Source organism: Mandrillus leucophaeus, unplaced genomic scaffold (assembly GCF_000951045.1).
Source record: "Mandrillus leucophaeus isolate KB7577 unplaced genomic scaffold, Mleu.le_1.0 Scaffold359, whole genome shotgun sequence".
NCBI lineage: Eukaryota > Metazoa > Chordata > Mammalia > Primates > Cercopithecidae > Mandrillus > Mandrillus leucophaeus.
Genome location: NW_012103798.1, coordinates 195,085 through 213,880, shown reverse-complemented (window position 1 = coordinate 213,880; position 18,796 = coordinate 195,085). Strand labels below are relative to the sequence as shown.

At 37.3% G+C, this 18,796-nt stretch overlaps 1 protein-coding gene across 1 annotated transcript in view; it reads right to left on the bottom strand.

The window, feature by feature from the left end:
* CCDC175 (coiled-coil domain containing 175) overlaps positions 1–18,796 on the bottom strand; it is a 60,903-nt gene that overhangs the window by 28,490 nt on the left and 13,617 nt on the right. Inside the window, exons 7-11 of the mRNA XM_011989571.1 lie at positions 16,573–16,682; positions 13,006–13,087; positions 4,881–5,017; positions 3,061–3,171; positions 826–897 (exon numbers count right to left, since the gene is read on the bottom strand). Coding sequence (XP_011844961.1) covers positions 826–897; positions 3,061–3,171; positions 4,881–5,017; positions 13,006–13,087; positions 16,573–16,682 — 512 coding nt within the window. The remainder of the gene's footprint in view (positions 1–825; positions 898–3,060; positions 3,172–4,880; positions 5,018–13,005; positions 13,088–16,572; positions 16,683–18,796) is intronic.

The following is an 18,796-nucleotide window of genomic DNA, read 5'->3' as shown; positions in this document are numbered from 1 at the left end:
CCGTCTCAAAAAAAAAAAAAAAAAAAAATTAGCTGGGCATGGTAGTGCGTGCCTGTAGTCCCAGCTAATCTGGTGGCCGAGGCATGAGAATCACTTGAACCTGGAAGGAAGAGGTTGCAGTGTGCCGAGATGGCACCACGGCACTACATCTTGGGCGACAGAGCAAGATTCTCTCTCAAAATAATAATAATAATACTAACAATAACAACAACAATGATAATAAAATACAGCTAAGTAAAAGCAAGAGCTTTTTAGCTGCACTGATCTAAATACAGCATTTTACATGTATCATCTCATTTACATTCACAGCTACTTTATAAGGTAGGTACTGTTATCCTTCCCCACTTTATAGGGATGGGAGCAAAGATAAGTTATTAAATAACTTAGCCTTGGTCACAGAGCTAATAAGGATAGCAACCAAAGCAGGCCATCTGGAGAGCCGGTAGCCTTCACGCCACCTTCCTCTCTTATCACACCTGTCACCTCCCTACTGGTTCACAAAGAGGCCTGGATGAGCAAAAGGCATTGCACAAATATTAGCAATTTTACTCTTTGGTGTCTGCACTTGATTGAAATGGAACACTTTGGTTCTGTTCAATACCAAAAAAAAAAAAAAAAAAAAAAAAAAAAAAAATAAAAAAAAAAAAAAAAAAAAAATCAAATTAACCAATACATCTAGATCTGAGATCATTTACACATAATTTAGGAAAATCATTCCCTTGGGTTCTAGTAACAACAAGTATTTTGCACAGTGCATTAAGATAACATATACTGCTAATAACACAAAACACAAATAAACCTTTTTTTTTTTTTTTTTTTTTTTACCATCTCTGACTTTCTCTTTCCAGGTTAGCACTCAGGATTTTGATTTGTTGCTGATATACTGTTTTTGTTGCTCTAAAAAGAAAAACATATTGGATTTTGCATTTGTGGGAACTGTTAGAATATACAATAGACTCTTTATGTATAATTTGTATGCTCAGTAAGGCTATAGTCTAATAGGGAGACAAAATAAGCCTTGTGAAACAACTAAACATTTCAGTGGCAGATTGATAGACAACTGCAATTCTGTGTTAGTGCAAACTGATTCTGCAACAGTTGTGGTGAATAGCCAAGGATAGAGAAGAGATTTCTAGGGAGGTAATTGACAAAGTGTTACTAGAGGTTAATGTTTCTCAGAGGGAGGAATGTGGATTGTCAGAATGGAGGTGCAATCTTATCAAGGAAAGGGTGTCATCATTTGCAAATACAGAGAGGGAAGGAACAGCAAGTCAGGCCTCTGTTATGACATAAGGTAGGCTTGCTGTATACAGAGGACATGAAGGAGAGAATAACCCTATGACACAAGAGGAAGTAAGGTTGACACATTGTTGAGGAACTCCAGACCCTAGATTGAGCTCTGATTTGATATAATATATAATTCAGAAAGCCAATATAGTTTCTTGAGCTGGGGAAAAGTAGTAACTAAGGATAGAAGATTTTCTTGCGGTAGGATGGATGGAAATGTGAAGATTCCAACATAGGTGACAGAAGCCTTTATTTTTATCCCCTGCCCCGCCTTTTCCCTATGAAGTGCTTCTTGGACAGAAATGAATTGAAAGCCACATAAATAAAATGCTGCTTTATATCTTTTGAAAGAAATACTCATAAATAAAACTTAGCATAGGAAACACTCTTAAATCAACTAGAAACATACCTGGTCTCATGTTTCTTTCTCTGTTTGGATTTCTGTTGGTATGTGCTTGAATTTTCATCATCACCTATCTTACTTCTATAAGCTAGCTTCTTCATTGTCCTGTATTTAAATCCTGTGTCTCCCTTTGTGTGGTGATATTATTCCCCCATACAATGAGCACAGAAAAATCTGACTTGCTTTTAAAGGTCTAGTTCAAATTTTAAATCCTGTATAACGAAGGACTCCTTGATTTCACTTTCATGCCTGACTGTTTTTTATAATTCACTGTCATACATGGTTTATTTTTCACCATCATATGTGGTTCATTAATTATTTCAAATGTGTTAGTCTTGCTTCTCTGCCCAACTGAACTATAAGCTGCCTTATGCTCAGTCTTAATGTGTACAATCGTAGAATATTTACATAGGTCATTTTGACAATCATTATAAAAGTGAAAAATATGCATCCTCCTTTGATCCAGCACTTCAACTTTTAGGACTTTATTACAAATAAAAAAAAAAAGTCATATGGGTAGACAGAGATATGTTAACTTCAAATATTTGTAATATAGGCAACAGACAAAAGTAAATTTCCATCAATAGAGTGCTGGTTAAATACAATATAGTATAATGTGTATTATACTATAGAATACTATGCAGTTAGAGAAAAGATACGTGTGTGTGTGTGTGTGTGTGTGTGTATATATATATATAAAATCTTTGTTTTGAAATAGTTTCAAACTCAACAGGTAAGCACAAAAAATAGTACAAAGAATCCCATATATCCTTCACCAACTTCTCCAACTGTTACCATTTTACCTAATTTGTTTTATCATCCTCCTAGGTATAATTTTAAGTGGAACAAATTCGGTTATAGTAGAGTATAATCCAATTTTTGAATACATACAAATAAATACATATTTGAAAGCATATATAGTAAACTGTTAACAGTGATTATGCCTGTGGAGAGATGGAGAGATTAGGGTAACTTTTACTCTCTAAGTTATGCATTTTATATTTGAATTTTAAAATCATGTATAGGTATTATTTTTTAATCAGAAAAAGATTAAAATTAAAATGACTTAGAATGCAGAAATGAACATCAATGGGACTCAGTGTTGTGACAATGTTCAGGCACATTCTTGTCACTGCACCCCAACTGGTCCATTCCTGGGGCCCAGGAGCTCCCACAGAATTCAGAACCTGTCTATCCTTTCAATGAAAAAGTCCATGAGAATGACTTCCAGACTGTGAAACAGAGAGAGCTAGTTATAAACTTCCGTTTCTGTAGTATGTTAGAAATCAACATAGATTTATTGCTATCATTTATTAAAAAATAAATGTAGAGAAAGTAAAGATAAAAAATTTCAAAGGCAGCAAACTTACTGTTGAAGTTCCTGGAGTGTGATGAGTCCTTCTTCCATATTTTTGATGTCTACTCTCTTTTGTGACAGAAAGTATTCTTTCTGAGTAATATAGGTCAGCTGTTTCTGATTTCTATCATGAAAAACAGAGTTATTTGTTGAAGGCTGACATAATCAAACATGCAAACACAAATAAGAATTTCAAAAACAGTTTTGAAAGTTCATATCATGAGCTCTTCACTAAATAAATTATTAAAAAATAGAAACAAAGTCTTTTTGCTGGTGGTAGCTAGATCTAAATTTATGCATAGGATTTTCTTTTTTTCAAATTTTTTCCCAGCTAATTTTTGTACTTTTGTGGAGATGGGGTTTCCCTGTGTTGCCCAGGCTGGTCTCAAACTCCTGGTCTTATGCAATTGGTCCATGTTGGCCTCCCAAAGTGCTGGATTATAGGCGTGAGCCACTGCGCCCGGCCTACACATAGGATTTTTATAAAATTTATGAAAATTCCCAAGCCACTGAAAGAACATTCACCACAATAGTAACCACAAAACAAGAACAGTTGTGTAGTGCTCCATCTCTCTGAGTGGGTGTGTCTCTCCTAACGTGCTTATCAGTTCTGTCATATTCTTCTGTGGAAGGTGAAGGAGTCAGTCAGACTAATTTTGCATATTGGCTCTACCTATTAATCAGAGTGTGATCTTAATAACAGCTAACAATTAGCTTCACCTGTGAATAAGCATCAGTTTCACCAGCTATAAAATGAGAATTGCAATGCCTAGCTCAACGGATGAATGAATTTAATAAGAGGTAAAGTGCTCCTCTCAGTGTGTGGACTGATAAGGTTTTTTGTTGTTGTTGTTGTTTTGTTTTGAGACAGAGTCTGGCTCTTGTTGCCCAGGCCGGAGTGCAATGGTGTGATCTCAGTGGTGTGATCTCAGCTGACTGTAACCTCCACCTCCCGGGTTCAAGCAATTCTCCTGTCTCAGCTTCCAGAGTAGCTGGGATTATAAGCACGTGCCACCATGCCAGCTAATTTTTTGTATTTTTAGTGGAGATGGGGTTTCAAGTAGTTATTTTTTTGTCTTAACTTGCAGGAGAAAATAATGAGGCTCAGAGAAGTTTATAGTCTTGTTCAAATGCCCAGATATTGATAGGAAGCTGCCTGTAATAGAAACTATTTGATCTAAGTGACTCATCTTCCAAACTGCTGTGGACTGAATTGCGCCTCCCCCACCTCCAGAATTTATGTGTTGAAACTCTAACCCCCAACATGATGAAGAAATAGAGAGAGTTGGGTCATTTTTACTCTCTAAGTTATACATTCATATATTTGAATTTAAAAATCAGGTATAGGCATTACTTTTTTCATCAGAAAAAATTAAAATTTAAAGTGCTTTAGAATGGCAGAAAGGAACATTGTGGGGGGTTAGTGTCGTGAAGGCCTTTGGGGAAGTGATTAGGTTTGGATGAGGACATGAGGGTGGGACCTTATAAAAGAAAGACACCAGACAGACAGCATGTTCTCTCTCTCCACCCTGTGAAGACACAGAGAGAAAGCAGCTGGGTGGCTGTAAGCTAGAAAAGGGCCCTCACTCAGACTTCCAGCCTCCAGAACTGTGAGAATATCAATTTCTGTTGCTTAAGCCAGCCAGTCTATGGTATTTTGTTATGGCAGCCTGAGCTGCTGAGACAGAAACCAGTAATGATAGCAAACGTTTTCATTTTTGTCAATAGATTTTAAAACTAGGATAAGATTAAGTGTAGAGCCACCACTTTGATAGTAAGAAAAGCACCCCATAACGATGGCATGTTGAATCACATGTGTGGGTAAAGACATACTCATCATAGATCTTTCGTTTTTGCAAAAAAGCTTTTTCTTCCTCACTTAAAACAATCTTATATTGTCTGGCAAGAGTTTTCATTTTCTCTCGTAGGTCTTTGTGTTCCATACGAGCATCATGCAGTGTTTCAACCAGCTAGAGAAAAACAAAGGAGGAGAATGAGAGAACTGGCTTCACTGTTCCTCTGAGGCCATCTGCATCAGGTGGCAACTCGGAGAGCACCTGGTATATTGCTTAGCCCACCGTAAATATGCCATAAATGCTGAGTGATTTAATTCTATAGAAAACACGCAATTGTATACTTTGGGACCTCTACTATAAATTTGCTTTTAAGTACAGAAAAATAGTAAACCCTGCTGCAAAACCATACAGTAATAATCCATATTGAAATGCAAAATGGGATGAATAAACTGTGCGTGCCTGCTCTGCAATGTTTGTATGTCCTTTTTCCAGAATATAAACTATAGAAAATGTAAAAAGAAAAAGTAACATCCTCAGCTCTTCCTCAAAACATCTTTGAGTTGATATTATGCTTGCTTCTTGTGAAATATTTCTATTTGAGGACAAAAAATAGTACCCTACATGAGATCAGAAATTTTGCTTATTAGATTGCTTCAAACGAGGTAAGAAAGTCAAATTTAGCAGAAACAATGGGCTGAATAGTTCAAAACAACCTTCTATCTCAGGACAACTCAAATAGCTGCATGAAAAAATATTTGTAGAAGTGTTGAAGAACTCACAAGACAATAAAAAACGATTCAAAAAACAAAAATAGAATTACTATTCAACCCAGCAATCTCATTACTGAGTATATACCCAAAGGAAAATAAATCATTCTACCAAAAGGACACCTGCATTCCTGTTTATTGCAGCACTATTCAGAATAGCAAAGACATGGAATCAACCGAGGTGCCAATGAACAGTGGATTGGATAAAGAAAATGTGGTAATTATACACCATGGAACATTATGCAGCCATAAAAAAGAATGAAATCATATCCCTTCCAGCAACATGGATGCACCTAGAGGCCATTATCCTAAGTGGATTAATGCAGAAACAGAAAATGAAATACTGCATGTTCTCATTTATAAGTAGAAGCTAAACATTAGATACACACGGACACAAAGATGGGAACAATAGACACTTGGGACTCCAAAAAGGTGAAGAGAGAAGTGGGGAAGGGTTGAAAAACTACCTACTGGGTACGATGTTCACAACTTGGGTGATGGGATCATTAGGAGCCCAAATCTCAGCATTATGCAATATACCATTGTAACAAACCTGCACGTGTACTTGAATCTAAAAATATAAAAAATAAATAAAGGATAATAGGGAATTACTAGGCCTAATTCTAGAAGAACGCAAGAATCCAGAGTGGTAAGGTTAGCACTTAAAGTTCCTCTTGCCTTGAAGACATTTACTAACATAGAAGAAACCACTTGAAAACCAAGTTTTGGGTTTTTTTTGCATGGCAAGTGGAACAAAAGCCAGCATGTAATGCTAATCCAGTTGTTGAGCCTACATAAAGCTCCCACTATTTTAGTCTGGGATTCCGAAGAGCTTCACCCTCTGGATAAAGGTAAATTGAAAGTTAACAAGTGCAACTTGACTTTGATCACCAGGGATGCTTAGCACGGATTCAGGTAGCTTGGAACTTGTAACACCCTACCCATCTGACAGAAGTAAATGTAAACTGTTCCTGGGAAAAACACCATTATCTTAATCCTCAAACTGTTTTTACGAACTGTATTAGTCCATTTTCACACTGCTGATAAAGACATACCTGCAACTGGGGAGAAAAAGAGATTTAATTGAACTTACAGTTCCACATGGCTGGGGAGGCCTCAGAATCATGGCGGGAGGCAAAAGGCACTTTTTACATGGTGGTGGCAAGAGAAAATGAGGAAGATGCAAAAGCAGAAACCCCTGATAAAACCATCAGATCTCATGAGACTTATTCACTACCACAAGAACAGCATGGCGGAAACTGCCCCCATGATTCAGATTATCTCCCACCGGGTCCCTCCCACAACATTGTGGGAATTACGGGAGTACAATTCAAGATGAAATTTGGGTGGGGACACAGAGCCAAACCATAGCACAAATATTTTTTGTTCAAGTACAATGTCCAGTATACAATTTTCCACCAGGAACAGAAGGAAATAAGAGCATGGACAAACATTGGCAGAAACAACACACTACAGAAACAGACTACAGACCCATAAAGACATAAGACATTGAAATTATCAGACACTGAACTACAAAACTACTATGCTTATTATGATTAAAGAAATATTAGACATGCTTGGAAATGATGACAGGGAATTAGAAATGGTAATGAGTGACACGGCAGATTTGAAAGGTACCAAATAATTACCAGTTGAAAAACACAATACCAGCCGGGCTCATGCCTGTAATCTCAGCACTTTGGGAGGCCAAGGCAGGTGGATCACCTGAGGTCAGGAGTTTGAGATCAGCCTGGCCAACATGGTGAAATCCCGTCTCTACTGAAAATACAAAAATTAGCCGGGCATGGTGGCGCATGTCTATAGTTCCAGCTACTCCAGAGGCTGAGGCAGAAGAATTGGTTGAACCCAGGAGGTGGAGATTGCAGTGAGCTGAGATGGTGCCATAGCACTCCAGCCTGGGCAACAGAGTGAGACTCCATCTCAAAAAATAAATAAATAAATAAAATAAAAATACAATAACTAAAATTAAGAATTCAAATAAGACCACTCTGCTCAGAATACAGGAATGGGAGACAAAAAGTAGAAAATACAGAAGAGTGGGTATGATATGTAGAGGATACATGTATTAATACAAATAATCACATACATACAATTGGAGTCTCAGAAAAAGATTGACACTAGCATTAAAAAGTCTTGCACCAAAAGGCTGTTGCAAAAGTAGAAAGGTTCAGAAAGAACTCCACCCTAAAGTCAGAGATAATGGATACAAAGAAAAGAGGGCCCTGGGCCATTCCCTGGGGTGGCCAATTGAGCAACTGTATCTGGAGTATTTGCTTCAACTATCCCCTTACTTCTGACACTTACACTAATCAGCCAACTGTAGTGGAGACTTTCTCCAAACCAAACCGGTGAGTACCACAGGCAGCAACTATTCCCAGGAGTCTAGAATTGGGTATAGAATTGTCATACCTAAGACAAGACAGGTCCTCTTCCTGACATACATCCCTCCCACACCCCACTATGTATAAGCCCAATCAACACATTTCACTCTTGCTACAAAATTCTTTTTTTTTTTTTCCTTTTTCTTTTTCTATTTGGAGATAGCATCTCACTATGTCACTCAAGTTGGTCTTAAACTTCTGAGCTCAAATGATCCCCTGACCTTGGCCTCCTTAGTAGCTGGAATTACAAGCACACCATTGGACCCAGCATCTCCCACAGAATTACTACATGCAGGCTCAGTAAACAGAAGAGACAGGAAGAATGCACAATTAAGGCTGGCTCCAGTGGCTCACACCTGTAATTCTACCACTTTGGGAGGCTGAGGTGGGAGGATTGCTTGAGACTGGGAGGTCCAAGGCTGCAGTGAGCCATGATCATGCCACTGTACTCCAGCCTGGGTGATAGAGAAAGATACTGTCTCGAAAAAAAAAAGAATGCACAATTAAAAGATGAATAAATATGTAGAGTTTCTAAACATTTGAGTAAAATCAACACTGTAAGAAAGAGCAATCAAAATCTTCTGTAGCCCTGGCATGGTGGCTCATGCCTGTAATCCTAGCACTTTGAGAGGCAGAGGTGGGAGGATCACTTGAGCCCAAGAGTTAGAGACCAGCCTGGGCAATACAGGGAGAACAGGACAAAAGAAACAGGTGAGCACATAATGGCTGAAAAATTTGCAGAACATATGAAAAATAGAAATTCTCAGATTTAAGAAGTCAAATAAATCCCAAGGAGGAAAAATGAAAAGAAAATTTGGACACATCATAGTGAAACCAAACAGCTAAGGCAAAGGGAACAAAGAAGATCTAAAACAAAAGACATATGCCATGTTAATGGATTGGAAGCCTCAATACTGTGAAAATGTGAAACCTTCTTCAAACTGATTTACAGATTTAATGCAATCCCAATCAAAATCCGAACAGGTTTTTTGGAAGAACATGACAAAATTAAAAACGTCAAGAATAGCTGGAACAATTTGGAAGAACAAAGGTGAAGGATTTATACCACTAGCCATAAAATCTCATTTTAAAGGTACTAATTAAGACAATATTCTTTTAGTGTGAGGAGAGATGACTAGTTCAAATGAATAGAGTCAACAATCCACATATATATTTATGATCCACACTTGATTTATGACAATAGTATGACCACAATGTAGTGAAGGAAAGGATTGCATTTTCAGTAAATGGTGCTGGTTAACTGGACAACCTTATGGAAAAATACGAATCTTGACCACTATCTCAAAACACACACACGTAAATTCCAGATGGTTCATAGTCTTAAATGGGAAAGGTCAAACAACAAAGCTTCTCAATGATAACAGAAGAGAATATTCTCATGGCATAGGACATAGAGAACATTAATTAAAAAGAAAAAGATTGATAAACTTGGCTTCATTAAAATTAATAAATTATATTCATCAAAAATATGTACATAAATATTGTACATTTGTGGTTTATATATTGTTCTGTAATGTGTAATATTTTATAATAACAAAAGTTAAATCCAACAATGCCACTGCTGGGTATATATCCCAAGGAAATGAAATAAGTATGTAAAGAGATGTCTGTACTTCTATGTTCATTGTAGCACTACTCAGAGTGGCTAAGATGTAGAATCAACCTAAGTGTTCATCAGCAGATAAATGGATAAAAAAAATGTGGTATACACATGCACAATTGAATATATTCAACTTTAAAAAAGAAGAAATTCTTGTCATTTGTGATAACATGGATGAACCTGGAGGACATCATGATCGTGTTAAGTGAAATAATTCAGGTACAGAAAAACAAATATTACATGATCCCAATTACACGCAGAATCTAAAAAAAACTGAACTCAGAAATAGAGAGTAAAATGGTCGTTGCCAGGGGCCGGTGGGGGAGGGGAGAGGCTGGGAAAAAAAGGTTAAGTTTGAGTTTAATGTCAATCTTTGAACGTTCCTCCAATAACTCATGAGAATTATGATTGGATGTCACTAAGAGCCCATAGTTTCTACCTAGTGAAAATAATAAATAGGCCAGAGCCTTGCACTCTTTGAAGTGATCACTCACAACCATGGAATTTGGCTAAGAGCTAAGGATTAAGGGGAAACTCTTTGACCAAGTAAGCCATGCCAGTTTAGGGGTCCTAGACTGTTCAGAAAATCATGTGGGCTAGACAATGTGGAGTTATTGTCAGAAAGTTGTCTCATAGCTTCTGCAGTAGGAAATAAATGGGAAGAAAAATAGTATTTTGCTCAGAAAATGAAGGACAAATTTGAAACCAACCAACCAGCCAACAAACCAACCTTGTCTGGTTTCTGTCTGTTGTTGGTATCCTTGCAACTAAAAGAATCAGAGCAGCCCGGAGGGGAAGCCATCTCTAATGGTGATAGTTCAGAAAAGCAAAAATGGAAAGCATTTAATTGGTACAAATCATTCTTCTGGGAGGGAGCTGCCTTTGATATCCCTGATGAGCCTCAGGGCATGGGTGCAGATGCTTTGTAAAAGAGAAAGAAGAATTTGTATGTGGGGTGGTATCCTACCGCAAGAAGATAGATGAGGAACTGTGAGAGAAAGAAAAGGTGGTGAATAAGATGGCTTTATGCTCTGCAACAGGATTTCTCCCCATGACCACTAAAATTTCCAACAGAGCTTGCAATAGATCATGAAATGCTTGGTGTAATTAAATTTGTTTTAGAAACTAGTGAAAAATGTGAATTTCATATCCTGGTTGACTTGGGTAAAACAAAGATAGAGGATGTAGACAGAGAGTACCTGACCTAAGTCCTGAACGATTAAAATTAAGTATGTGTGGCCAGGGGTAGTGGCTCACGCCTGTAATGCCCAGCATTCTGGAAGACCAAGGTAGGAGGATTGCTTGAACTGAGGAGTTCGAGACCAGCCTGGGCAACATAAAGAGACCTTGTCTCTGCAAATAATTTAAAAATTAGCTGGGCATGGTGGTGAGTGCCTGCGTTCTCAGTTATTCAGCAGGCTGCAGCAGAAGGATCACCTACGCCTGGGAGGTTGAGGCTGTAGTGAGTTGTGACTGTGCCACTGCACTCCAGCCTGGTGGGTGGATCGTTTCAGGTCAGGAGTTTGAGACCAGCCTGACCAACATGATGAAACCCTGTCTCTATTAAAAATACAAAAATTAGCCAGGTGTCATGGCACAAGCCTGTAATCCCAGTCACTTGGGAGACTGAGGCAGGAGAATTGCTTGAACCCAGGAGGCAGAAGTTGCAGTGAGCTGAGATCATGCCACTCCACTCTAGCCTGGGTGATAGAGTGAGACTATGTTTCCAAAAAAAAAAAAGGAATAAAAGAAAAGAAAGGAAATTAAGTTCGGATATAAGAGGTGTGGGGAAGAGATACTAAGGATATTTCTCCTTCAATACAAGGGACAAGAAGAATTTCAGTTATGTCTAGCGTATACGTGTATTTGTGTATATAAGTAATTAAATGGGATCATATCATACATGCTGTTGTTTCTCTTTTTTAGAGGGACTCTTCCTCTGCTGCCCAGGCTGAAGTGCAGTGGTGCAATCTCAACTCACTGCAACCTCTGCCTCCCATGTTCAAGCAATTTTCCTGTCTCAGCCTCCTGAGCAGCTGGGACTACAGGTGCACACCACCACACCCAGCTAATTTTTGTACTTTTGTAGAAATGGGATTTTACCATATTGGTCAGGCTGGTCTCGAACTCCTGATCCCAGGTGATCCACTCACCTAGGCCTCCCAAAGTGCTGGGATTACAGGTGTGAGCCACCATGCCCAGCTTACTGTTTTATAATGTAGTATTTGTCACTCAGTAACATATTATGAGCAATACTGATACTTATTTAATCAAGGCCTTTTTGTTGAATTTTAATTGTATTACTCACCCTCACCCCCAATTTTTCACTATCATAATGAATGCTTCACTGAATATTTTGAGGCTAAATTTTGGTTTACCCACAGGATTATCTACTTATGATATGATTTTTTTTTTAACCTAAGTTTGAAAAAAAGGTCTAGCGAATTCTCCTGGGGGCTAAATCTGACTCAAATACTTCTAAATAAGTATTTAGAATATTATATTATAATATAATATAACTCTATTATATTATATTAGTCAGGGTTCTCTAGACGGACAGAACTAACAGGATAGATGTATACATAAAGGGGAGTTTATTAGGGAGTATTAACTCACACGATCACAACGTCCCACAGTAGGCCATCTGCAAGCTGAGGAGCCAGGAAGCCAGTCCAAGTACCAAAGCTGAAGAATCTGGAATCTGATGTTCAAGAGCAAGAAGCATCCAGCATGGGAGAAAGATGTAGGCTGGGAGGCTAAGCTGGTCTAGTCTTTCCACGTTTTTCTGCCTGCATTATATCCTGGCCGCACTGGCAGCTGATTAGATGGTGCCCACCCAGATTAAGGGTGGGCCTGCTTTTCCCAGCCCACTGACTCAAATGTTAATCTCCTTTGGCAACACCCTCACAGACACACCCAGGATCAATACTTTGCATCCTTTGATCTAGTCAAGTTGACACTCAGTATTAACCATCACGATATGATATACAATATTTAGAATATTCTTAAGTGTAGAGCAGGTTGCTGTACTTCACAGGTGCAGCACACAACAGCAAGAAGATTCTAACTTTCTAAATAATTCACATGAAGAATATCCATTAATCCATTAATCATGGATATTCCTAATGTACCCATACTCACATGAAAAGTTACCAAAAAACAGTTCCTCTGTAGGTCGCCAACCTTTGCTCTTTCATATATTTAAAGTACTTTAGGAGGAGATAAAATGTTTAACATTACTACAAACGACCATATTATTGGTCAATGAAAAATATCCTTTTGAAAACTTCTATATTTCTCACACATATTTTAAATATTAACTAAAAGTGAAATGTAATTATAATCTAAAAGTCATTACTTCTGCCTTCTTACCTGTTTTATCTTGTTCAGGAATTCATTTTTTTCATCATTAGATGTATCATCCAGTTTATCTTTGTTATCTGCGAAAAAACACCTATGAACAAAGGAAGCCAAACAGATTCATATAAGAACATACTTTCCAGAAAAGTCATATTTACTTATGAAATCAACAAGTCCCAGTCCCCATCTCCCCATATAACATATTTATGTATATATTTATCAAAATAAGCAAAAATGTGTACTCCTTTGAACTGATGAATTAATATTTCATTTATTTATTTTTTCACATAAGAAGCAATTATTGAACACATACCCTGCCAGATATGTTTCAGGTACTAGGGATACAGCATATGCAAGGTCCCTACCCTCATGAAAACTACATTCCATGGAGAGATCAGGAGATAAGCAAGTTATCAAAAAATAAGTAATATATCTCAGATACTATTAAGTGCTCCTAAGAAAACAAAGTAAGATAAACCATAAAACACTCCTGAGAGCAAGAATGCAGCTCTAGACAGGTGGTCAAGGAAGACCTTTTTGGGATGACCTGTGAAAGACCTGAATGTTAAGACGGAGCCAGCCACATGAAGATCTGAAGGAAGAGCTTTTCAGGTGGAAGAAACATCAGATGACAGGACAGAGGCAGGCAACAGCTTGGTGTGTTTGAGGAAGAAGGATGGTGAGGCTGGAGACATAGACTGGAACCAGATCATGTAGTGTGTTAAGGTCAGGCTAGAAGTTCAGATTTTATTCTGAAGGGAACAGGGGTAGATTATTTAAGTGAAAGAGCAACATGAACCTATGGACATCTTGTAGGGATGACTCTGGTTACTTTGTGGAGAAAGACAACTGTGGAGGAAGATCATGTAGAAGGCTCTGGTGGTGGTCCAGAAGAGATCATGGCTGTTCAGGCTAAAGCTACAGTGGTGGTAGTGGTAAGAAATAGACATATTCAGCATATATTTTGAAGATGAAGGCAATAGGGCGTGACTCTGGATTTGGCTGGAGTAAGAGTTGAGTCGGGGTTGGGTAGTGAGGAGAGCAGAAATGGCAGATGGCCCCTGGGCTTTTGGCTGGACTAACTAGGTAAATAGCAGTGCCACATTAACTGATAATGGAAGACTGTGGGAAGAGCTGATTCAGGAAGGTGAGAAATCAAGAGTCTGTTCAGGACATGTTATGTTTGAGATGTGTAATAGACATCTTCCAAGTGGAGAGGTCAAGTAAGGTGTACAGTATCTGCATTTAGAGCTCAAGTCATTGAGGTAAAGAAAGCATTTAAAGCCATGAGACTGAATAAAATCACATAGGAAGGCAGAGAATAGTGAAGGACTGAGAACTTGAAATTTAGAGTCTTAAAAAAGAATTGGAACAATTAAAGGATCCTAAAAAGCAGCAACCAGTGTGATCAGTGAAAACATGATATTTAGGAAGCTAAGTGAAGGAAGTACTTCAAGAAGGCGGAAATGATAAACTATCAAATTCTATAATGAATTTGAGAACTTTCAGGAATTGACTAGACCACTAAAATTTAACAGGATGGAAGTCATTGGTAACCGTGGCAATTCTGAAACCATGTTAGTCCAAAAAAGCATCTACAGTCTTCATACCCTCATATACTTTAATGGCAAGGATATACTCTAGGCCACAAATTGGATGTCATTTATATACAACAGTTAACTTTCACATTTCTCATATGCTGAAAACCAGTTGAATGCCAAAGAAACACCATAGCGATTTAGAAAGGTAGGCGTTGGATTCACCTTTATCTGTGTAATCACACTGGATATCAATGGTAAGAAAGAACAAGGATCGAACTACAGTGCCTCCTGTGGATCTATGGAGCATCTGAGTTACTCTTATTTGTCCAAACATACATGGAATTTAAACTTGTGGTTGAGTGATTTTGTTTTCCTCAGTATTTTGAATTCAAAGTAGGTAACAGTGCTATTAACCAGCTTGCCAGTTAAAGATTTCATGAAAGAAAATAAAGGTTTAAATATTGATAGGAAAATGTGTCGTGCAAATTATTTTAGTTTCTTGTATAATTTCTTATAGAAATCTTATAAAACAGCACTGATTCTTCAAACCCACCAAGCGGGAACTAGGTTGCCTCCCCCTATCTTAACAGACAGAGGAAATCAGCTAAGGAAGAAAATAGAATAAAAGGAACTTTCTTTTAATTTTCCAGATAATAAAGAAGAAAGAGTAAAATTTTTGAATAAAAAGGAGGATAACTTATATCCTCGATCACCGCATTAATATAAAGCACTTTTCTTTGGTGAGATTCTATATGAATCCAAACTCTTAAAAAGCTGGGAATATAGATAATGATAAATCACTATAAATGGAAGATCAATGAATCCTCATACATGTTAGCTAACATGAAGACTGCTTATAAATAAAATTTCATCAATGTAGTGAGTATTTTATTCATAACAGCTAGAAATAATTTGAGGTAATCCATATCTTCCATTATGACTTTTTTGTCTAGTTTTTCTTCAAAATATACATAAACTAATACTATTGAATCACAAAATAAAAGAGTTTTTTTGAGTTTTAGTTGTGGTATTAATTGAGCTTTCTTATTTTTTAATCTGATACTGAAGATAAAGATTATTGCCTGTTTTACAAACTGATGATGGTAGATCAGCATTGTACTCTGCAAATTCTGTTTTGAAAGACTTATTATAATTTTAATTACAATATATTCAAATGTATATAGAAATAGCCAAGTTATAGCAAGATTCTACATGTGAGGTTACTAGTCTTTTGGGAATCTTCTCAGTCCACAATTTGTTTCTTAAACTGTCAGTGAACTACTGGAGTAGTCCCCGGAAGAAATGTTATGACTCCATCTTCTCGTGCAGAGCTGATTGGATCAGGAACCAAAGCGGAGCCAAACACATTCTGATATGAAATCTGGGGATTTGCAGGGGAGAGAGTGTATTGACCAGTCTTTAAAGATTGTTGGACCTGTGCCAGGTGAATTCAGAGGATTTGGCATAGGCAGACATTGCCATAGGCTCACCACGAAGAGAATACCATGTGCAATAAAGAGAGGAATAAAACACTTTCACAAAATGAAGCACAGACTGAGGCTTTGGATGGATGGAAGACCTCCTTCAGTTTCTGGTTCTAGTCCCATGTGTAGCAGTTTTTGCCCTGAGGCTTCTCTGTATTTTCTCAGGAAGTTTGGCAAGTCTCCTTTGAGTAAGAACAACTCCAACAGCATGGCTAGATGGGTTGTAGCCTGTGATACGTCCCACTAATGCCGTCCCCCATGGGCATTTTTGTTTATAGGGAGTCCGGAACTGAAATGAGATACATTCCAAAGAGTCCTTTCCTTTCCCCAAGCTGACAGCGTCTTTAATTTTTTTCTCTTGATCATCAGCTAATTTCACAATGAAAAGGTGACTCTACAAAGCTTCCACACATATTTTAGTAAACTAAGAGAATATAATTTTCATGTCAAATTAAAGATGTTTTAAAAAATGAAAACATAGCATATTAACTATATGATAATATTGTATTAACATGTCTCAAAACACTTCAGTAAAAATAAAGCATTACACTTACAGTTTAGCCTCCAGAATTGCAAGGGCTTTCTTTAGCTCATTGACCTGTTGTTCCCAAAACCTTATTGATTCATGTAGTCGTGCTATCTCTAAATTGTGATCACTAAGAACCTATTAAAAATTAAACAAAAATATGGCATCCAATCATCACCAAGTGATTCATAACAGCAGTTCAATTCCACTCAATATTCAATTTTTACATTGGGAGTGTCCTTCAAGGAAAAAAATCAATCATTATAATTGTTTCTCTATAAAATAAACTTGGACATAAATCATTCTGAAATCATCAGAAAAACCCAAAATTTAGAGGGGAAGATGGCTAAATACAGCAGTGAGAATGTGAAAACTATTTTCACAAACTTTTCAGACAAGAATTAACTTCATCTAACACTTAAAAAAATTAAACAAATCCATATCGTCACAATCATCTTCATTTATCATCCCAGGATACCAAAATCAGTATTATTTTTAAAAGTCAAAACCAATTGGGTCTATTGTCTCCCTTAATAGCTATGTTCGTGCTGAAAAGAACTTTTATTTCTTAATATTTAATCTAAATTTAGGAAATAGAATAATTGGATACTGTGGAAAAAATGTTATGATTTAAAGGAAGGGAAAATTGATGGAGAAAATTCATAATGAAACAGACATTTTTGCAATGCAATTTTGGGATCAAGGAAAGGAAAGTCTAACTTATTCAGCCTTGGGTTTGCATTTCAGCTTGTGAGGGACAATGGAGCTTAGACAAGGCTGATCAAACAAATTCCTCTTCTCTCCAACGCAGAATTACCATGGACATAATATTTAATGCCATCTAACCCTGGACAGCAATGTGGGATCAGAGATACACCTGTGGGGAGAATGGAGGCACTCTCAACCACGCCAGGTGAGAGAGGTGGGTAAAAACTACTCAAAACGGTTTCTTTCTCTAGAGTACCCATAGCCAGTTCCAGAGCTAACTGGAGTCATAGAACTACCATCAGAATGAGCCAAATGTTGAGAGGCCTCTGATCAATCATCAGAATTAGGGATACATGCTGAAGGCCTGATAGGCCTGACATCTGTTATCTTTAGTCCTCAGTCCTCCTTGCCGGGACAGGTAGGACGTCTTGAGGATCCCATGCTATTATTTTTTTCTGCCAACATCGTATCAACGTTACCTGGCTGCAGAGACGTCCCATGTAAGAGTTAATCTGAAATTCCTTGTGGTCTCAGTCTATAGCAAAAATACTGTTTTCTAACCTCAGCCAACAACAATGACAACAAACTACCAAATATAAAACACTTAATCGGCATGACCTCATTTAATCTCCACAAAAACACTCTGCAGTAGGCAATATTAATACTTCCATTTTATAGAGGAGGAAACGTCACATTTGTAGAACTATGGTTTGAATCTAGCTCTGTGTGATACTCAAGTCTGTGCTTCCAAAACTATTATCTACCAATGGAGGGGTAGGAGAGTGGGCAGGCTGGATTGTGGGGAGTGGGGAAGGACCCGGAGGCAAATTTACTCCTGCTGCCTTCAAAATAATTTGGGCTTAGAGATCTTTGGAGTACAGGCTAAGGAACACATATTTCATTTTCCCAAGTTAGTTCGTGGTGTGCTTGATTTATGATTTATGAGGCCAAAACTGGAAATATGAGCTTGGGCATGCAGATAAAATATGTTTTATATAGCCTTTCTATTCTCCTGTAGGCCTAGTGTTTTCTTACTATGTTGAAATTTAAAAACAGATAATGATGTTTTTAAATATACATATTTGAGAGAAAATTTTCATTTTACTAATGCTTTGTAATTGAATATCATAATAGATACATTGTAATTAAAATGAACAGAACCACCCCTTATAAAATATTCAGTTTTACTGTTGTACCAGTATAGTTTTGCATGTGATTTTTCAAGACACATTGAAAAAATATACTAAAGACTCATTAGTTCAATTAATTGTGATAAGAAGTTAACAGGCATTTTTGTTTTAAATAACATACAAGTAGTATTTACATTAACCACTTCAATTATAGTCACCGCCATAAGCTTATGTTTTCTCAGCTTTCAAATAAAGATAACCCTCATAAAATACTTCTCATAGAGTTGCCTTTCAGTAAATGTTATCACAATTTTTTTTTAACAGAAGTGCAGAGCTCTGATGTATTTTCTAATTTAAATAGACAAATGGTCTCCTTTACATATTAATATTGCTGTACTCAATACAGAGCCTAAA